The following is a 23,415-nucleotide window of genomic DNA, read 5'->3' as shown; positions in this document are numbered from 1 at the left end:
ATATATTCTCCTAACATGAGAAAATAGTTACATGAATTTTTTTCAATTTGTTAGCACATAGGTGAACTGCTTTCTTTTCCTTTTTGCATCATTCATATAGTTACACATTTATATATATATGCATATTTATATATATTTATATAAACAAGCATATTTACACATGTATTTTTACACATGTATATTAATATATATACATGTACGTATAAACACCTGCGCATACGCAGCTGGTGTGCATTTTTTCTTTCATTTTACCAAAAATTAAATTTTTGTTTACATCCTTGTAAAAAATTATTGAAAAAAATGGTATAAAATTTTTAAAATAATATAATAATAATAATATAAAATAAAACATGTGTAAAAAAATACTTAGACAAAATAAAACATTTTCATCTTTAAAAAAAAAAAAAATAATATTTTAATTACCCGCTTAGTAATTATTAATAATTTAAAAAAAAAGCGCTTTTTTATTAAAAAATATTTTAAAAATTTGGTTACATGTCAAAAATTGAAAACATTTTATATAAATGTTAATATAAACATATATATATATGTATTTATGCATGTTTAAGCAAATAACATATGCGTGTGCCTAATATGCAACACATATACAAACTCATATGTAAAATAAATAATCCTAATAGACTTTTTTAAAGGTGTGTCAATCCGAATATTGTAAATTTACAAAATTTTTTAAACATAATAACATATGGAAAACATAAGATAAATTAAAAATGAACAAAAGTACCACATATACCTTCGATATATGCACGTACATACATGCATACATATATACATAATGCACACAAAATACATACATACATAATACATACATAAAACATGCATATATACATACACATACTTCTATATATGTATATGTCATCAACTAGTACGCTTTCTTATTATTTATAAAGTACATTCAATAACGAAAGGCAATTTTGATTGAATTAAGTTAAAAAAATTTTTCAAAATGAGCACGTCTAGTACTGCATATTCAACACCATTTGAGGAAAGTGGTCTAAAATTCCAATTAATTATTTGACATTCTTTATTAACTTTTTTTTCGGGGAGTAAAGCTTTTCCAAAAATTTTAACAGAAAAGCTCGTATTTCTTTTAAGATGAGGAAAGTATGTTTTTAAATCTTCATAATATTTTATATATATATATTCTAAATCATAATATTTATGTATACAACTATATATACCAATTTTGTTACATGTTTCACATTTTGTATTCAAATGTTTATCAATTAAAGATTCATTATTCTTGTATTTTATAAAATAATTTACAGGGAATATATTTTTATAACTTATATCATCATCTAGATTAGTATTTTTTTTCATTTGACGTTCCTTTTTTCTACTATCAGGAAAACTGAAATTATTTTTATAAAAATAGTAATACTTATTCTCATTATTCATATCGTTGTTGCTATCATTACTGTTCTCCATTACATTTTTCATAATTTTTTTTAATAACATATGACAGTCCGTTGTGTTGTTAATGCCAACATTGAAATCGCTTAATGTATACGTATTATTGGATAAGTTCTTATTTTCCCCATTTTGCTTATTCTTTCTATTTTCCTTACTCTTTCTATTCTCCCTATATTCTATATTTTCCCCCTCTTCACCCTCTCCTCTGTTATTTTGAGTTAATAATATATTATTATATTTCTCACACTGCAGCATATTCATAATATCATAAAATTTTCTAAATTGCAACATATCATTGTTTAAAAATGCTACTCCTATTTTAATAATATTTTGATCTCTGAAAAGGTCCGAAATGTAGTAATTAATTTCATAATTTTCAACAACTATTTTTTTCATATCGATTATATAAGACAATGAATTATTTTTCAAGGCAATCTGAAAAATGGAGACTATAGGATTTTCACGAAATATTGAACATTTCCATTCAGAATCTATAAAAATTATCTTTTCATTTTGTTTTATATGTTCATATAACTTAAAAAAATCATCAAATTTTTCTACTAAAACAACTTCTTTTAAGGAGGAACCCAAATCATTTATACAAATATAATTCCCTTTGCATGCACATGTTCCATTCCTTTTAATTAAATAATTAAAAGAATTTCTAATAATTTCTGAATTTATTTTTTTAAACTTTTCAAACATATCAAAATATTTACATAAGTCAGACAACTTATACACTTTCCTAGTAACACTATCACAAGGCATAACTTCTTCATTTTTAAATGTAAAATACGTATCATTTATGATAACACATTCACTTTTTAAAAAAGAACAAATATTATTAAAAGTGTAATTTGTATTATCATCATTACTACTGTAATTTGCTATATTATGTATATACTTCTCATTTATGTCTCTTCTATAATCGTTCTCAAAGTGCCTTGGGTATTGTTCATTATTTATAACATTATTGCTATAACTCATTTTCCTCGTTTTTTTAGGCTTAAAATATAAAAAATATAACATTCGAAAATCTGTATCTTCTGATGTGATATATAAAGGATATAAGAAATATAATGCCATGAGGCAATATTCCCAATTCCTTTTTTTTAATAATACATTAAAATATACTTTCAAATACTTTGGATTGTCAAACAAATAGTAAATAATGTACTTTCTATCAAAAGTACTTAAAAGATAATTATAAGATTTATAATTTAAATAAAAGAATAAATTAGGAAATTGCAACAACTCATAATTATATATTTTTATTAACTTAATTGCATATTTTATATTACCGTTTATTAACTTTTGTTTAATTAATTCTAATTCTAATGTTTTGTCACCTCTGCAATGATCTACAATATTTGAAACCCTTGTATCGTTCATAAGAATCTCATTCAAATGTAAATTATACATTACATTTAATTTTATTGGGTATAAATCACTGTTCAAAAAATTTATGCTACTAATTTTGCTGATGTTAAAAAGTACTTCCACATATCTTCTATTATTCATATTCGTACTATTATTAACGTTCTTTCCCAGAAGTGGAGTGCCACTGTTACTTCTGCTATTGCCATTACTATTGCTACTACCACTGCCACTACAATTTATGATATTACCTACTTGTGTGCTGTTTTTATCTTCGAAATTAGACGCTTGAACAGTTGTTTTCATTTCCTCAAATGTATTACTATATTTATTCGTCTTATTATGTATATCCTCCTCCCCCTTTTTGGTCATGTTACTGTTATTATGAAATTGCTCCTCTTCACAATTATTACTGTAAGAATTATCAGCAGCACATTTGTTACTAATATTCATATTAATATATGATGAACAAGATCGTTCGTTCTTTATATTTTCCATTTGTACAAATGAATTGACAGCACCACTACTTTTCTCTTCGGGTACACAAGGGTTGATACTTAAATTGTTCTGTTCTTCATTAGCGTATCTTTTGGTTTCTTCCAAAAGGGAATTATTAAAATTCTTTTTTTCCACTTCTCTCTGCACTTTTGTTTGCATTTTTCCTTGCATTTCTTCATTTAAATTATTGTTAGGTGACAAACATACATACAAGGAGTTCATCTGATTTTCCTTAGTATATTCATAAGGAACACACTTGTTATTTAGTTCTGTGCATTTCACATAATCATTACTATTTGAATTAATTTTTATTGTATTCGATGACACTGCTTGAGACTGTACTGAATAATGGCCGTTTTTATGAGTGTCATAAATTGTGTTCATTTTAACATGAGATGACGACAAAAAGTAGCAGTCGTCATTTTTGATACCACTTCCGTTTGGCAAGTTGCACACTTCACTTATACATAAACTGAGATTATTATTACATCCTCCGTCTTTCTTACTCTGATTGTCTTTATTGCTACTACTGCTGTTGTTATACTTTGTTCCAGAACAGTCTACGTATCCATCTTTTGCGCCGTTACGAGTGAGATAATTCCTTTTTCCCTTGTAATAATTGTCGTAAGGATTGTAGTTGGTATAACTTTTATTATGATGTCTTCTTCTTGATATGTCATGAAATGATACAATGTCACCCATAAACGTAAAATGAAAATCGTTATATTTGGTACTTAAGCCATTATATTCAATGTTCTTATATATATGATAATTCGCTTTAAGATCTTTATTAGCTATATCATTTGAAAATATATAATGATGTATATTATACTTGCTTATAAAATATAGTATATTCGAATTTAACTTATTCATTTGGCAAATGTAAATATAGCAGCTAAGATCTATATACTTATTAGGTATAGTTATATTATATTTATCTATTAAAAAAATAGACAATTTCATGACATTTAGGCAAACATAGGAAATAAACATATATATATAATCATTTACAAATTTATTTATCTGAACTATGACAGAAGTAGCATTATTCTTTTTTTCATTTTTATTAGAAAAAATACTGTTATCAATAATATCATGATTCTTCAGTTTTGAGCCATTTATTTTATTATAACCATTCGATTTATTTTTCAATTTCTTTTTTTTACCTCTGTTTTTTTGTCCCCTATCCTCTTTTGATTCATTGTACTTTCTACAATTTTCCTCCCCGTTAATTTTATTCCTTACATTGCATTTATTGATATCATTACTGTTACTTCTATCTTTACCAATACAAGTATCATTACCACTGCTCAAAATGGAATTTTTGTTACTCAGATACTCTTGTTCATACCCCCCATTATGGCTAAAACAAATCTTGTAATATTCATCATGTTCATTGATATTCTTATATTTCTTATCATCCATCTCATTATATTCAATAGATAGCACATTTTTGTCATTAAATAAATCATTATCAATGTACTTTTTTAAATGCATTATAACATTTTTTTTATTAGATGAATTTTTTTTATTAATAAATTCAATAAAACCACCTAAATGAAATGAAATGAAATTTTTTTTTTTTAAATAATGATCATTATTCTTACTTAAGTTACTACTACAATAATTGTTTAAATTATTTACCATACATAAATTGTCCATAATTTTAGTTTCATATGTGCTTTCATCAAAACATAAATTGAAAGTACTTATTTTCTTAAAATGTTTCTTGCTATTATCATCTAAAAACTCAAATACATAGTTCACATATAAATACAACGATACGTATAGTCTCGATGTTTTCACATTTTTCATCTTAACGTATATATTTTCTAAATGGGCCTTTATTATTTCGTAATTTTTTTTTGTTTTGCTATTACTTATATTATTCACACTATTAATACTATCCACATCATTAATATTATTCCTAATACTTATATTATTCATGCTTCTTATATTATTCATGCTTCTTATATTATTCATGCTTCTTATATTATGCATGCTTCTTATATTATGCATGCTTCTTATATTATTCATGCTACTTATATTATGCGTATTACCATTAATATTATTATTTAATTGAGAGCTCTTTAAAAAATCGATATTTCCACTAATCAAATTGTTTACATTGCTTACAGTGTTATTTACATTCTCTCTATACTTACCATCACCCTCAAGATAATTGTTACTGATAATCTGTTCTTCATTTATAGTGTTATTATTTTCCCTTATCTTTTCAACATTTAAAATGCTGTTATTTAGAATGTTTTCCCCATAATTCATTGAGGGATGATTTTTTCTTTTTTTCTCTTCATTGTACGATGAAAAAATATTTTCAATGTCTTCTTTTTTAGTTAACATATAAATTAGAAAATTTTCATCAACAAAAGAATTTTCATTTTCAAAAAATTTATTATTACTACTGAAACCTTCAATATTATAAAAATTGTTTTTATTACTGTTATCATTACAGTAAGTTTCTTCATCATTCATGCATTTTTTGACATCACTAATAGTAATGTCATCATATAACTTTTCACCCAAAGAACAATTCTTATCACTTTCATTTTTTGTATTATATTTACTTTTTTTATTTACTGAACTTAAATTCATATTTTTCAAAACGTTATATTTTATATCAAACATCCAGTTAAAGAAATTAAATGAGCATTTTTTATTTTTCATAATATTAATATTTTTTATCTTAAAAAATGAATAAAATTCAAATATATAACATACGATACCAAAGGAATATATTAGGTCACATATTTTCTCATATGTCAAATTAAGAATAAAATATTCATCATTTAACTTTTGGAATTTTAAGTTTTCTTTTTCGATAATATCAAGTACCTCCCTTGTTATTCTTTCTTTCTTCTCTTTGCTTTTCCGTGAAATAAAATACGTATTTGTGTTATCTATTAATTTTGACGTATCATCATTTTTTCGACATGCTTCAACTGATTCTATTTTAGGAGCTTTTACCTTACCACCGTCCTTTCCATCATCACCAAACCTTTCCTTACCACGATCCCTCGCATCATCATCAAATAATTCCTTACCTAAACACTTCTCATCATCATCCATATATATAGTGTCACTATAACTGTTTATATTCCCCTCCAAGTATATATTGTTACTTCCTTCTTTTTGAAAGTCCCCACTTTCCTCATCAATATCATGTTCTAAACTTTTTTGATACCGAAACAACGGGTCATAAACTATATATTTTACAATAATTTGATAAAAAGTGCAGAGAAAAATATGTTCATAAAAATTACTATTTCTTGTACATTTCATATGAAGAAATAACTTGGATGGTATATTTTTATTTAAATATTTAAGAAAAAATTTATCTATCAAATCACTTTTTTCAATAACTTTTCTTTTTGTCTTTTTTCTTTTAATATAATCACTAAAATTCCTCATTAAATGTTCAAATGATGTCATGTATTCATATATCAGTTCTAACTCTTTTTCTATCGATAATTCTTTCATTTTCTGTTAATCGGTAATAAAACAGCTCCTGTTCATTTTGAAAAAGCCTTCCTTATGTATATTATTTTTTTATATAATTGTAAGTGGCTGAAAGCATATATACGTGGTTATGTGTATATATTTACTTAAGTATCTATAAATGCGTGTATATATATGTATGTGTACGTACTAACCGATTATTACTTCCTTCCTTTGAACTACCATATTTAACCTTATTTATTTTTTTGAATTATTCCCTGCGTACCCTATCTATATATGTTCCCACAATTTCGAAAATTGTTAACTCTTTTATCATCAATGTTTTTATTGCTTCAAGTACTTGCTCATTAATAAAGTTCCTTCTGCGCTATTAGTATATGTGTTAGATGCGTTATCTGCGCTGTTTCATTCTACATATATGTGTACATATATATGAATACGAATATAAATATATAATTATTTTTGTACACAAATTTTTTATGTTTTCTTTTTTTTCATCCATCACCCACAAATGTTATCTCTTTATAGAGTATATATTCCCTCTATAATTTTCTCTTATAGTAAATTATTTTTTCTCTCAAAAAATTGTTGATAATGCATTTATTTCGTAATTTTTTTTTTTATTTTGTTCATAAATTTTGCAGTTATTTTAATTGCTTTTTTGCAGATATATTAAAAAAAAAAAAATTCCAAATTGGTATAAGAGACGCAATTTTGTAACTTCTTTTTATTTTTTTTTAAACTATTATTGTGGTCATAAAAAATTATAACGTCCCAAAATTATTTTATTCATATTAAGAGGAAAAAACCGAAAAAGATCAAATAAAAAAAATTAGAAAATAAAAAAATAGTACTGACTATTTCTACAAAACGAACAGCACAAATCTTCTTGGCCCAAGTTTAATAATTATAACCTTTGTGACTTTATTACATGTGTTTATAAATATATATATATATATATATGAAGAAAAAAAAAAAAAAAAAAAAAAAAAAAAAAAGGTACAAACAACCAAAATGTAAATAATAAAATATTTTCTACTTTATATACAAGTTATTTTAAACAATTTTTTAAATTCATATTAAAAGAATGAATGTATATGTTGGATAAAGTTCAAGAAATGAGAGAAAGGAAGAAAAAAAAAAAAAAGAAAGGAAAAAAAAGAAAGGGAAAGTTGAACAATAAAGCTAAAAATAGTTCTAAACATATGCATTAATAAGTAATTAGTTTTAATTGTAACTCTCTTTTATATTTAAGTAAAATTTTTTATAACAATTTCCTAACATTTCAATATATGTGTTCTTCAAATATCCAGTGAAATTTACATTTTTTATGCACCACAATTTTTGAAAAAAAAAAAAAAAAAATGGTGACTCGCCAACCTCTTTTCCTTTGTTTAGAATTATATTATTATATAATTAGTGTTACTTTAGAATAATAAGAAATTTTTTATCTCATAAATATATGTAAACGAAATAGAAAAAAAAGTTACACAAATTTCAAATTAGTGTAAATTTCCTTTTATTTTACTGCTTATTTCTATATAACCCAATTAATAATACACATTTCCCCTTAAAAAACAGTTCCCAAAATATGGATGAATTTCATCAACACACTGCCCATAAATTAGATAAAGAAATATATATAAATAATGAAATATTCATTTCGAGTTAATATTTCATTTTTCTTTTTTAAAGTAAAAGAGAAAAATGTAAATTAAAAAATATGAACCAGCAAAATATAAATTAGAAAAGGCGAAATTTTAAAGCACAATAGATTTTTAAACACAAGCAAATAATCATCATCTAGAGTTATGCTTTTAGGAGTTTTTTTATTTGATTTATATATATATATATAATATATATCGTATAAATTTTTTTTTTCTAATTATGAACATCATAACACTTTTTCGTTTTAATTATTTTAATTTCCATTTCCCTTCCCAGAAAGAGAAATGCTCTTGTACTTATGTATGTATATATTTATATAGGCCTGATTATGCATCAGATTAAGTTCTTGAAATTATTAGTGCTCTTTACAATGTCACTATGTTCCCTTTTTTTTCATTAAAATAGAATAAAATTTTGGAATATAAATAAAAAAAAATTCGATTAATTTGCAAGAAAAGCTGTGAAAATTAAAAAGGAGTGCTTAACCATTATTTGCACAATATGATATCTTACACACATATACTATAGAATCATAAAGATTGGAAAAAATATTTTTTGAAGAAACTTACAACATATGTAAGTTTAACGAGAAAAAATAATTATATTCATGCGTATATTTTTCCATATTACAGACTAGTACATGCGCAGTTACGTTAAACATACCTATAAAAATAGTACCTTCGTAACTTGAATCCCATTTTTATATATTAATGTAAGCAATTTTATATCTCATTTCTGTGAATGTTGTAAATTAATAATTACTGATATCACTTTTTTTCTCTTTTAATAATAAAAACATCTTTTTTTCATTTAATAGTTTAAAGGGAACTATGGAATAAATAAATGTGGAAAAAAATTAGATATTATGTAAAAAAAGGAATAATATATAATTAAAAAAATAAAAATAAAAATAAAGCTCAAGTAAAAATTCAAGCAAAAAAATGTACGTAGCTTCAACAGCTTTATATTAATTTATCTATTTATTTTCTTTTGTTTTTTGTACATTATTGCAATGAAATGGAAAAAAACAAAATATACTTTATTTTGCCATAAAAAAATGCAATTGTTAGTATAAATTCCTTGTTCGCATTTACATGTACAAAATAATTGTATTATAAAAGCATTGTTACAATCTAACATTAAATTTTGTAAATGAATAAAATCTTAAATATCTGATAAAATTACAAATGATGTATGGAACAACAATATCTGATATCATTAAAAACAAAAATACAAGTTGCAAGTGGAAATTGGGAAATGACACAAGAGAGAAGAAATAATTTAAAAAAGGTAAAATATTAAGAACAAGAGAAAATAAAAAGATAATATTCGAAATAAATATAAAAATAATTTCTTTATTTTTATGAAGTGGTATCATGAAAGGTAAACCTTCATAATTACTTGAAAAAATTGATAAATTAATACAATATATTAGGTAATAAATACAAGTATTTACTATATTTGGGTCAATATCTCCTTTTAAGTCCGGAACATAATCAGGTTCTCTATAAGAGCTAGCTAATTTCCATCCATATATTAAAATAAAAAAATGAACAAACACTTGACATATTAAGGAAGCGATAACAGAAATGTTAAATAAAGAGTTTGGAGGAGAATAATTTGAAATATTTTCAAGAGGAGTTGTTTTAGATATTAATACAATTAATGACGTGTATAATAACGATATAACAGTAGTTTGTGCATCACTTAATTTTACTCCATCCAAAGTTAAAATAGAAACTGAAAAGGCCGTAATCAATGAATTTATAATCATTAATTTATACATCATTATAACTTTTGCTAGTGCACATCTACCACAACATATAATCTCTTTAACACATTTTATATCATTTCCTTTATATGTAAATGGAGATGCTATGCTTGCTTCTCCTAATTTTATCAATGGCAAAGAGTCATCTATGGATTGCATCATATTTTCTAATGCTTGTTTCCTCTCATTATATTTTTTCATTTGTTCATAATATTTTGCATTCATGTTACTACTACCACTGCTTGCAGTAGTAGTACTACTACTGTTATAAGGTGCATATAAATTATTATAAGGATTTCTAAAATGATTTTCACTGTTAGCATAATAATTATTGTAACCTTTATCATACGTGTTCAAAGAGTTCGCGTTATATTGCTTATTGTTATTGCTATTATCTATCTCCTTGTTTTTATAGCTTATTTTAATACTTAATAATGAAATACCAACATGAGCTGCTTTTAGTGCTGCCATATCATTTGTTCCATCACCACACATAATGCTAATATTCCCCAATTTGTTCAAAGTTTTTATAATAATTTCTTTATGTTTAGGGGATACTCTACAAAATATATGCACTCGCTTTATAAGCTCATTAAATAATGTTAAATCATTTTGATAATTGTTCAGAAAATAATCAATTATATCTCCTGTTATACATAAGGAAAAAATATGTTCACATAATTTTATATATTCCTCATTATCAATAAAAGGTAACATTTTTTTATTTTCTCTATCAATAAAATAAATTCTGCTGCTTACATTTTTATTCTTTTCAATAATTTTAGTTACTTTTTCGATAACATTTTTTTCAACCATGCTTGATTTACCAATGCTATATAACATTTCTATTGCATCTACTTTGTCCTGATTGCTGAAAATTTCACTTCCTATTAGATCATTTGATATCTTATCATTAAGACTTTTAGTAATTCTTTGTTCAATGGCTTCATTGGATTGGGATAAAGGACCCAAACGAATTCTCCTATCATTAAGAGAATAATCTTCTTTTAGCTTTAAAATTAAGATATCTTTAGATTTTACAGATGGAATAATATTCACATCTTGAGCCACTTGGCATGCAGTTAAAGCATTATCTCCTGTTATCATAATGTTCTTGATTCCTGCATTTTTTATATCAATTATATATTCAGGTGTTGATGTTTTAATTGGACAAATAAAGGTTAAAAATCCACAGAAAAACAAATCTTTTTCTATATCTTCTCTTCTAACATTTTTCGAAATTATTTTATTATCCAAAACATTAGCAGCAAGGCATAAAACACGATAACCCCTTATCGATAGACTATTTAAAACTTCATCATAATTTTCTGGAATTTTTTTTAAAAACTTTTTCATCATTTCTGGTGACCCTTTACTTAAAACTAAGTACTGTTTTGTAGGTTCATTTTTGCTATTATCTTTCTTCTTTCGTTTTTTTAAATTATCCAAAATTGCTATATTTTCATTAATAATTTTATCACTTTCTACCTTTGTTGTATGTTTACATGGGGTAAAAGATTCTTCATATTCCTCTCCATACCAATCCTCTTCATACCCTTCATGCAGAACAATACAAGTCATCCTCTGGAGTTCCGATGAAAAAAAAAATCTCTTATAAATTTGAAAATTTTCTAAACAAGGGCTTTTCTTTTTCTCATTATGGAAGCTAAATAACTTTTTACTAAAACTATTCACCGACTTGTAATCATTGCTATTATTGTTATTACTACTACTACTACTACTATTGTTCTTGTTATTTGTGTATACATATGTACTGTCCAAGCTCTTCATCATACATTTCAATTTTAAGAAAGAGTTTTTCTCTAACGGATCCCCTAACAATTTATTATTAACTGTACATAGAGAATGACATCCTGCAATAACCGCTACGGAAAAAAAAGGGACCTTTTGCCTACTAATGATAGATTTGTTTATATCATTTATCTTTTCAATATTATTATCTAGACCAAATAAACCTAAAACAATCATATTGTCTTCTGTTAGTGTTCCTGTTTTATCAAATGCACATATATTCGATTTTCCTGAAAAGGGTAATCTGAATGGTTCCGTGCAATATATTTTTAAGTTGTATAAATATACTATTGATATCGTTACACCCAATGATAATGTTATAGGAAATTCTGGGGATATAACTGCTGTAATAATATGTGAAACGGATAAAAGAAGTCCATATAAATTTCTTTCTTTATTGGCTTTTAATACAGAATATACCACATAAGCACATGCGAATAGAGAAAATAATAATAATATAATAAGAAAAATAATAGAATCGGTACTTGATGCATTCACCTTTTCTGAAGTGTTAATAATTGTTCTAACTAATTTCCCTTGATATGTTGTAAATCCATTTTTTATAACAATTCCTATACAACCACTGATAGGTAATTTTTTATTTTTGAATTCATTATTCTCATTTTTAGTTAATAATATATTTGATCCTGCATAAACAATATGCTTTTTATGTTTGTTTTTAATATCTATTTTATTTGAAAAAATCGAAATTCTATTTCCATTTTTTTCACCGCCCTTTTTTATACAAACATCATTCTCTTCCTCCACATTCTTATCAATAGCAGCTTTAATTAGTGGTACGGATTCACCTGTAAGAATTGATTCATCAGTTATACAAACCCCTTCTAATAGCAATGTCTCACATGTACATATATTATCACTTCCTCTTATTTCATTTGATAAAATGTATATATCTCCAGGTAGTAACATATTTGATTTTATAATTTTCCACTGTAAATTTCTGTACACATATACATTTTGTGCAGGAACTTTCATACTATTTATAAGATTAAATTCTCTTATTCTTTTATTAATTAGTTGTGCCTCTAAAACTATTAAAATAAAAATTGAGAAAATTCCAAAATACCAATAGCTATCAAGCATCCATAATATAATACTAAAAAATTGAAAAACGAAGAATGGAGACAACATGGCTTCATACAATAATTTTTTAAAGCAAGGAGATGGAATATCATATATATTCTCTCCGTATTTACTTAAATTATTATGTACATATATATCATATGGAATTTCAAAATAGTTTTTTTTTTTATAATCATAAAAAAAAGGATCATTATTAGACCCATCATTCTTTATTTCAGAAATTTCCACTTTTTTCTTGTTTTTGTTTATATCACCATGGGGGAAATTTGATTCATGGGACTTATTCAATGTCTCGTTTGTATGTATTTGCTTACTTTTTTTCCCCCTTCCCCTAACTGTAGAGTGAATATTACCCCCTTCCTCCTGCCCTAGCTCATTATACATTTTATTACTTTTATTAGCTGATTTGGCTATATCATTTCTTTTACCTAAGTATAGAGCATCTATTTTGCTAAAAAGGGCATTTAAGTTATTAGTATCATCATTGCCATTATCACCATCATTCCTATCATCACAGTCATTATGATAATAATAATCCTCATAATAGTTTACACTTTCTTCTATGTCCCTCAAAGTGTGACTCATGTTTATTTCGTCATATATATCATCCGTTTCAAATTCAATTAGTCCATTCCATTTTAAATAAAAAGATAAATTAAAAATATCAAAATGTTTAACAGATTCGAAATCTAAGGTTTTATAATTAAATATATACTTTTTCTGTTTATAAAAAATGAATATATCATTTTTTCCTTTTTTCAACTCAACTAATTCAGATTTAGGTTTGTATAAATTATAATCAGTATTAAACCGTTCTTTGCTATGTATTCCAGACTTATCATTTTTTTTTGTTAATGGCTTAATGCATACATGTGTACATAAATTCTTCAGATTGTAAATGTATTTATTCTGATTAGTATTATTTAAATGAATATAACAAACAAGTAAGTTAACATTTAAATTCCATTGTGATATTAAGAAGATCAACAAGTGAAAAAACATAAATAACAGGAAACTCACAAATTCGACACTATAAAAAATGTATATTAAATTATATTTACCTATTATTATAGGTTTAAATGAATTATCCCTATTTTTATTATTAAACTCTTTCTCTTTACCATTATTACTATTATTATAATCTGCTTTTTCTTTGCTACTTCCTTTTTCATTATTAGGAAATTCCACACTGTCTTTTATTTCGTTTTTCCCTACTTCTAATTCATTATAAAGTTGATCCTCATGTTCTTTCATGTTTTGTTCGTGCTTTAACTGGTCAGAAGAGTCGATTGAATTCTTAAATTTAAAAATATTTTCTTCTTTAATTTCATTTTTTGATTTTTCAATATATTCATAATCAGAAGGCTGAGCTTCAAATTTTTTATTTTGTAAAATTAAATTTAAGAAAACTACATAGAAGAAGAACAGTAACACGTCTAATCTAAGATGTGTTTTTCTTTTTCTATAAATCTGCACATTATATTTGCTTTTCATCTTTGTTCAGCCCGCATATACATACGAGCAAATTTTCATAAACATCTATATATATATATATATATATATATATATATATATATATATATACATGCATATGCATATACATATACATATATGAACATATAAAGGTACACAATATTTTATGACAATATGTACCAAAGACAGTATATAATTGTTTCCCCCCTTTCTGCTTTTTAAAAAAAAAAAAAATAATAATAATAAATGTACGTAAAAGAGGAAAAACACTAAGCAAATGTTAACCAAGTTATTCTACTAAGTAATGAAATTATACCTTTCAAAATTGCACAGAAATGTTATGTAATAATGTACATATATAATTGTGCCATGAATAATATCTACTGCAGAATGAAGTGTTTAATTTGATAATTAACACCTTAACAATATTCTAATAAAAAACTATGAATTCCCTCATAAGTCCTGTTCTATTTAGAGAAATAAATGTGATTTACAATTATTTTTTTCTTTTTCAATTGGAGATATATATTTTTTTATATTGTAATGTGTTAAAGAAAAAAAAAAAAAACACTTTTGAAAAAATAGTAAATATTCATCTTTCGGTCAATGTTCGATTTTTTCTTTGATTTTCTTTTTATTTCTTTGTTTTTTCCTTTTTTTCTTTTTTTCTTTTTATTTATTTTATTCTTTATTTTACATTTCACTTTTCTTGATCACTTTTTTTTATTTTTCTCAATTTTTTATTTTTTTTCTGATTTTTCGCTTTATTCACGTATTTTTTATTATATTTATTTATACAATAAACAACATATGCAAAAGTTTGTATATTTCTTTATCACTAGAAAGTATTCTTCTTTAACTACAAGTACCTTTTCTTACCTTTTTCTTTTACATACAGTATATTATTTAATATTTATCTTGTCGCTTCTTCATCCCTATGGCGCTTATTCACTCAGTTTAATTTATTTATTCAAATGGTTTTTTTACTTGGCATTTTTGTTTCCATTACAGAGCTCAGTTCATATTTAATATATGAGAACACACATTCATTGTAGGTATTTTTTCCTTATTGCATAACTTATTATCATATATTATTCATCTCATTTTAAATTTCCAACTTCGATGAAATTTTAATTTTTTTTTTTTTTTTTCTAAATGTAATAATGTAATTTTTGATAAAACATTGAAACGTTTTTTTCATTTTTTTTCTGAGCTGTCGATAGTTAATTTGTATGAATACGAACACAATTTTTCTACGTATTCATGCATAACTGTGTTTTATCTTTCATTTTAAGAATTTTTTTTTTTTATTTCTAATGTCATATATGTAAATAATGTAAACATATTTTATGAATAACAAGAACACTAAGAATAATGGGAAAAAGTCTGTTCTTATGTTGTACACATCACTAATATATATGTACATATATATATAAATATATGTACATGTATAAAAGAAAGACAACAAAGCATTAACAACATACAAGTTTAATTGAGAAATGCTTTACTATAATATAATAATATATTTTTTGGCAATTTTAAGTTCTCCATTTTTCCTTTTTTTTTTTTTTTTTTTTTTTTTTGTTTTGCCAAGAGTAACTCTATGTGAATTTTGTTTAAACTCGTACAAATAAGTTTATATATATTCATTTAACTTTTCAGATCACTAATTAAACCCTATTGTTCTGACAATTTACAATTTTTAGTAAATTTTATATTAAACCTTCAAAAAAAAATTAACTTCTGATTAAACTTTCAAATGAGTTAAGCTCATGTATAAGGCTCATTTATGAAGAAATTACTGTCTAATCATTTTCACATATCGCTTTTTTGTTTTTGTCGCTTTGTTATACTGCACAACGAGGAAATGTGTATTTGTACGTTTTCACATTTGCACATTAGCATATTTGCATATTAGTACTCTTGCACACTTGCTCAGTGGTACATGAATATCTTATCCTGTTTGCAACTTATTTACCGAAAAAGTGTCCACAAATAGTTATACCATTTTGACAACCTATTTTTTGTTCGTCTATTCGTAGGATAAATATAACTGTAAAAAAAAAAAAAAAAAAAAAAATGAAATGTTCCGAAAAATTAGCCTATAAAAAGTTAATAGACGAATTAAAAAACGAATTTCCATTTTTCCAAAAATACCCGGATGATTTTTTTTATAGTAAAAACAATGAAAAATTAAAAAAAAGAGAAGATTTTGACGCCATTTTAAAAACTTCTGAACAGAAAAATGATGTAAAGGAGTACTGTAATTTATTAGTGGAAGAATTAGAGAAATCATTCAATATGTTGGAAAAAAATAATTCCATAAATTATCTATGCAATATATTTTTAAATAATTACAATAATTTGACTAATGATTATTACGATTATATTAACAGTAGTTATACAAATTCAGAGACAGTTGAAAAAATTATGCAAAATTACATCAAAGGTGGTGTATCAGTGAAGGAAAATATTGTCAAAACAGAAAAAACCAAGATGAAAAAGGAGAAAGAGGAAGTAGAAGTAATTAATACTGCAGATAACAATTTAAATTCCAGTGCAAATAATAGAGACAATAATTATAGAAATCATATGAAAAACAGCAAGAAAAAGGGAAAAAAGAGTCGCGCAAAAATCATTTCCAAAGGCAACCGTATAACGAAAAAAGTAGTTAACTCCAATAATACGAAATGTGTCGAAATGAGGGGAAATTGCCAGGTGAACGAAAGAAGCAATAATAGTAGTACCAGTAATAGTACTAATACCTGTAATAACAATAGCAATATTAACAACAACAGTAATTGTAGCAGTAGTTGCTCTAAGAATATCGGCTACTCAAATCGAGGAACAAGTGAACTAAAAAACTTCTTCAAAGAGGAAATTGTGAATAGTAGTGAACTCGGATTTTGTGACATTTCATTTATCCCATTTATTGACAATTCTTTTTATATAAATTATGGGTGTATTGAGACCATTTTATGCAGTGAACAGTTAAATAGCATTTTTATGATTGACAATAAAATGACAATAAATAACAAGGACGGATCATTAAAATATAAAAGATTAATAACCTTTGGACCCTCAGGAAAAATTGTTTTTTTGCGGAATGTAAGAAAAAGTTCGATCGTTAAAGGGTGGATTTGTAAGTCTGATTTAAAGCGAAAATGTTTTTTTGTCAAAATTTTTTATATCAGAAATGAGGAAAGTAATGATGACAAGGATAAAGAAAGACTGAATATCTGCATTGAGAAAAAATGTAAGGACAGTGACAATGGTGATAGCTGTGGTAGTAGCAACAGCAGTTGCGATAGCGATGTATGTGCTTGTCTTCCGTTTTGCTTTATAAACAAATTCGAATTCTTAAATGACCTTAACATTGAAGGTATCCATTTGGATAATACAGTTGACAGGTTTGTAGGAATGCATATATGTGCGCAAGTTTTTGAAGACACAGATTATATCTATACACATTTTCGAGATATTATATATGCACATACTTTTCATTTTTTTATCACATTTTATTCTAAACAATTGTCAAACATTGATAAATTAGGTTTTTTGTCAAAGGAATTAAATAACGATTTTTTAGTAGAAAAAAAAAAAAATTCAAAGGATAACTTTTTATTAAAATATTTTAATATGTTATTATTTTCATGTCGAAATTTTTTAAATTTGAAAAATCTAAAATATAAAGAAAAGTTTCTCCTCCTAGATCTTGCACATATGCCTTCCTTGATTAAATTTAACTATAGAAATAATTATTGCCAAATACATATTGGTAATATTATTACGAAGAAGCAAAATTTAATATGGTCTAACCAAAAATTTTTGGAAGCTTTTGAAATTTACAAGAATAATAGTAAATATTATAATTTTCTGAAGAGCTATTTCAACCTAGATCCGGTTTCCAAGGATTGCAAGTTTGTGTATGTTTATGAGAAGGACAATTTTGTCGTTGAAAGTTGTTCTAAGGAGCAACGCGCAAGTAGGGAGAAATTAGAGGACACAGCTGGATACGGGGATGACGATGTGAAAAATGGTGCAAAGGATGATAAGAGTTATGATGAGAATAAAGAAATTATACATAAGAAAAACGCCCTTCAAACAAATGAAAATTATCAGTGTGTAAAAGCAACGAATAAAGAACTCGTTGAAAACTATGAGCATTCTCACCCTTTCCTAAATGATAAAGAAAATTTTATTATTAAAAATATCATATTTTTAAATTCAAATTTGTATAAAACTAAATGGATTTACAATTTCTTTAATTGCATTAAATTAACAATTAATTTAAATAATCAACATATTTTAGCTAATTTCTTACTCAGTCTCGTTTTACTAGAATTAAGTTGCTATACTGAATCTTTTCTGTTTCTTTTTAGGATTTTTAAAATAAAAAAAATGTTTTTAGATAGCTATAAATTAAAAAATATTATTTGCTCCATTTTTATAAAACAATTAAAAAAAAACATAAATAAAGAAATTTTATGGAATGTTATAATAAACTTTAAAGAATACGATTTGTTTAACATGAGAGAAGATAACAGCGAACAATATTGCCGAAACATATTCATGAGAAACCAAAATATAATTAGTACCCTTCAAAAGATATAGATGTGTTACCCTTCCTTATTTTGTCTATTTTTTTTAAAGCATTTCTGGAAAAATGCTCTAAGTACACGCACTCCCAAGTTGTGCATTGAATTTGTGAAACTTTTTTTTTTTTTCTACACATACATTTATCATGTGGGTAAAAATCAGAAGCTGTACTGCTTTAATAGTCAATATGTACAAATAAATATAAGCATGTTGTGTACGTGTACATATGTTTGCATATATATATATATATATAATTACAAGCATATACGTAGGCACTAATTTTTTAAGAATGAAAGTAGTGGCTACATATTTACACATAAAAACTAATATCATGAGCAATCCTGACTCCTTTTGAAATATTCGCCCATAAACTTGGATCCCACGACTATCGCTTCTCTTGACGACAGATTAACAGATATAAGCAGAAGCATATATATGTATCTGTGTGCTTGTATGTGTCCATGTACATAGGAGTGCTTTACACTTTTAATCCGATAGTTAACCCCCTATTCCTATATTAACATTAACAGAGATGGAAAAAAAAAAAATACGGAAAAAAATTTATTTTTAATTTTCTTTTTTCATTTAGTAAAATTTTTGCCGATAACTTTTAATTTTATATTATTTTATTTAATTTTTTTTTTTTTTTTGTTATATTACATCGCTTCGTCCATTACATGTTTGTTCATTAGACCCATATCTATAAAAATGTAATTTACTAATTCGACGTCTTCATCCGACAGCATCTTGATTTTTTCCGTATTTATCTGTTAATTGGAGTAATTCAAACGTGTACATGTGTGTATGTATAAGAACATAGGTAAATGCTCACGTAAAAAGTACTTGGGCATATGTAAATATTTGTGTATGCGTGTGTAAGTGTGTGCGTATACATATGTATGTGTTCCACGTGCAGACGCTTACTGAGGGGTTATCCCCTTACCATTGCAGTTATGTTGCGAAGGAGAGAGTTATAACCATAGGCCTTGTTAATTCTTATGGAATCTAGTAATAATATCAAATCTTTTAGAAATATTTTATCCTTTATTATCTTATGGTTTACTTCGTTATAGAAACAATCTGTGATATTTTTATCCTCGGTGGTGCAATCATGCGTGCCTTTATTATTCACTTCTCTTGTTTCGTTACTTTTATATTCATCATAAATATTTGCTTGTCTTTTGCTTAATCCTATTAACATATCGTTTTCCTCTATTATCGCTTTTCCTCTATTTTGCATGTACTCCTTATAAGATAATTCTATATATTCCTCCAAATTTGTGAATAAAAAATCTATTAACTTTTTATGCTCTTGTGTATCAATAGGTAAGGAGCCAATATAATGAAGAAGATAAATATAAGAATTAAAGTTATTTTTTTTGTATATCAAAATAAAGTATTCATTAATGGACATCAATTTTGAAAGATTTATTATGAAATCTTTTTTGGTTACATCTATTTGATCAAAAATGAAAAGGGTGTAAGATAGACTATCCAGGTCATATAAATGGGTATGCATATCATCTGAATAGGTATTACGCTTCAAGGTGTCAATATTATATTCTGCCAAAAAATTAGAAAAATATTTTTCATCTTTTTTGAGTAATTTACATAATTTGCACAATTCATGGTCCAATTTTTCCAAATAATGCAAAGCTATAGTTTTCATATATTTACTAGAAATTCCATACATCTTAATAGCTAGTTGAAAAATCAAATTAATATAACATATTAAATCATTAACATAGTTAATAATTAGTATAAACAATTTTTGCTTAATATCTGCACTTAATTTTATATCAAGACTAGAAAATAATTGTAAATACAAAATAATTTGATTCTTATTTAATTCATAGTCTAAATTTGTTATTTCATTAAAGATATATAAAATAGCTGCTCTGCAACTAACAGGTTTCACATCTCTTTTTTCGAGAATATTTACTTCATATTCGCACTTTTCAAGCATATCAATATATTTATTTTCTACTTTAAAATTACATAATTTATTATTTTTTTTATCAACATAAACTTTTGGGTAAGTACTATTCTTTTTGTTTTTATAAAAAATCACTTGGTTTTGAGCAAAACCCATTAAAACGAATAGTAAATTGTCTATATATATTCTACCCTTTAACCATTTTATTAACTTAGCACACTGTATAAGGAAATATGAAGAGATATGAATATTCGTGAAATATTTATGAAGAATTAATGTGTACGAGGACATGAGAAAACTTCTAGGCTTTAGAAAATTTATTTTATTTTTTATTAAAATGTCGCTTAATTTGCTAAATATAATATGATCTTTATCAGTCAAAATATTTTTGTTTATTAAAAAATAAAAGTGAAATATGCTACTTATAGATTTTTCAGAAATATCATGTAAGTCCATTTTTATTAGTCTATCAATTAGTTTATGTTCTAATTTATTAATGATATCTCTGTTTTTATTACAAAGTTGAAATGTCAAAATATTTATTTTGAAATCTCTGGGAATAGTTTTTTTGTATCCACATTGAGCTTTTTTTGCTTCTTCGGTAACTATATCATCAAGATTATCATTATTGATGGGGTTGTTACTAAACTTGTAGATGTCATTACTTATCATAATGCATTTCTCCGAAATGATATTACGATTCATCAATTTGTTGAAAGATTTTACTTGATCATAAAGCTTCTTCCTCTTCTTCACCATATAATGTTTATGATACCCTATGCAATGTAAAACCATAGAACAGCATAAATGAGAACAATCATTTACATTTTTCAAAAAAGTATATATATAATCATAAAATAGCATATTATACAAATTAAGTCTTGATAAACAAGTAAAACCTAAGGCCGATAACTTCAAGTCATTAATTAAAATATTCTCAGACATATTCTGTAGTAAATGTTTTATGATACTATGAATGTTATATTTTTCGTAATTTAATTTAATAAATATATTTAACATATGTATAATATGCTTGTAATTTACTTGCTTATCTTTTTCCCTTTCCATTTTATATATATATTGCTCTCCTAGTGTTTTCATAATTTGTATATCTCTCTTTTTACTATATAAATAAATAAGTGAAAATAAATCGTTGTATGATAAATGTCCCTTAATGGATATAATTCTATTTTTAAATGAACGAAAAAAAAAATCGTTCGGAATATAACCAGTTAATGAATATTCCTGTGTCTTTTTCTCCTTAGAATCTTTTCTTTCTTTGTCATTTTTTTTTTGTAAATAGTTCATATAATCCTCCTCTTCATCCTCTTCAAAAAGGTGTGTACAATTTGAATTCCAGCTTTCTTCACTCGAATATATTTCCGATAAATAATTTATCAATTCGTTATACTCTTCGTTATTGTATTTGTAACAATTGTTTACTTGTGTTGAATGCATGTCCACATCTTTTAACATAAAATTTTTTCCCCATTTTATATCACCAACACTATCTACAAGTTTATATTTATAATGTCCATTGGTGCTGTCACAGGTGGTATTTTTATCTATTTCACAATTCGTGTTATGCTTCTTATTGCTATCTCCATTACTGTAATCTTTCACGTTATTGCTACCATTTTCCGTTTCATTCGAATTATTATAACTACTATATGCTTCATTGTCCTTTAGTAACACTCTTCTGTAATTAACTAAAAAATCTTTTTTGTTGAAAGAAATAGCATTGCTCAGTAACAAAATTAACTCCTCTTTACTTCTTACATATAGGTTGTCCACCAAGAACAATGGCATATCAATGATCTTATCATTTTCTACATGTAACTTGTAAATCAGTCTCTTATTTAGACAACTAATATACTTTAGCATTTTTTCACCGTTATAAGAAGCCTTGACACGTATATGTTCATCAACAAAATTTACATTAATTTTAATTTAATTTTTACTTTTATTCATTATTTCCTCATCATACAACTTTCCTAAGAATATATATTAACACCATTTTTTGCCATAAAAAAAATGCTCCAAAATTGTGTTTCCCCTATATTTAAGTCTTTTCTGAAGTTACATAGTTCTACACCAAAAATATCAACGCGGTCATGCACATATGTACGACTTGACAACAATGAGGAGGGGGGAAAAAAAAATACCCCCTTCTTTTCTTTTAAAATGCGAATTTTAAATACTCATATATCCATGAGCATATATATATATATATATATATATGTATATATATGTATATACACATACA

At 25.1% G+C, this 23,415-nt stretch overlaps 4 protein-coding genes across 4 annotated transcripts; 1 reads left to right on the top strand and 3 right to left on the bottom strand.

Moving 5' to 3' along the window:
* Positions 1-903: 903 nt before the first annotated feature.
* On the bottom strand, positions 904-6,807 carry PmUG01_02022500 (conserved Plasmodium protein, unknown function; the record flags this gene model as incomplete). Its single annotated transcript, XM_029008704.1, has 1 exon — positions 904-6,807. The coding sequence occupies one exon, from the start codon at positions 6,805-6,807 to the stop codon at positions 904-906; it is 5,904 nt and encodes a 1,967-aa protein (XP_028860237.1).
* Positions 6,808-9,580: 2,773 nt separating this feature from the next.
* PmUG01_02022400 (cation transporting ATPase, putative) lies at positions 9,581-14,635 on the bottom strand (the record flags this gene model as incomplete). The annotated part of the gene is made up of 1 exon (XM_029008703.1): positions 9,581-14,635. One exon carries the CDS (start codon positions 14,633-14,635, stop codon positions 9,581-9,583), a length of 5,055 nt encoding a protein of 1,684 aa, XP_028860236.1.
* A 2,058-nt stretch (positions 14,636-16,693) lies between these two features.
* PmUG01_02022300 (conserved Plasmodium protein, unknown function) lies at positions 16,694-19,228 on the top strand (the record flags this gene model as incomplete). The annotated part of the gene is made up of 1 exon (XM_029008702.1): positions 16,694-19,228. One exon carries the CDS (start codon positions 16,694-16,696, stop codon positions 19,226-19,228), a length of 2,535 nt encoding a protein of 844 aa, XP_028860235.1.
* Positions 19,229-19,691: 463 nt separating this feature from the next.
* PmUG01_02022200 (conserved Plasmodium protein, unknown function) lies at positions 19,692-23,033 on the bottom strand (the record flags this gene model as incomplete). The annotated part of the gene is made up of 3 exons (XM_029008701.1): positions 19,692-19,725; positions 19,874-19,980; positions 20,157-23,033. 3 exons carry the CDS (start codon positions 23,031-23,033, stop codon positions 19,692-19,694), a joined length of 3,018 nt encoding a protein of 1,005 aa, XP_028860234.1.
* Between the last annotated feature and the right edge of the window lie 382 nt (positions 23,034-23,415).

The sequence above is a fragment of the Plasmodium malariae genome, assembly GCF_900090045.1.
Source record: "Plasmodium malariae genome assembly, chromosome: 2".
Lineage (NCBI taxonomy): Eukaryota > Apicomplexa > Aconoidasida > Haemosporida > Plasmodiidae > Plasmodium > Plasmodium malariae.
Note: the sequence above shows the minus strand (reverse complement) of the source record. Positions and strands in the feature narration are given on the sequence as shown.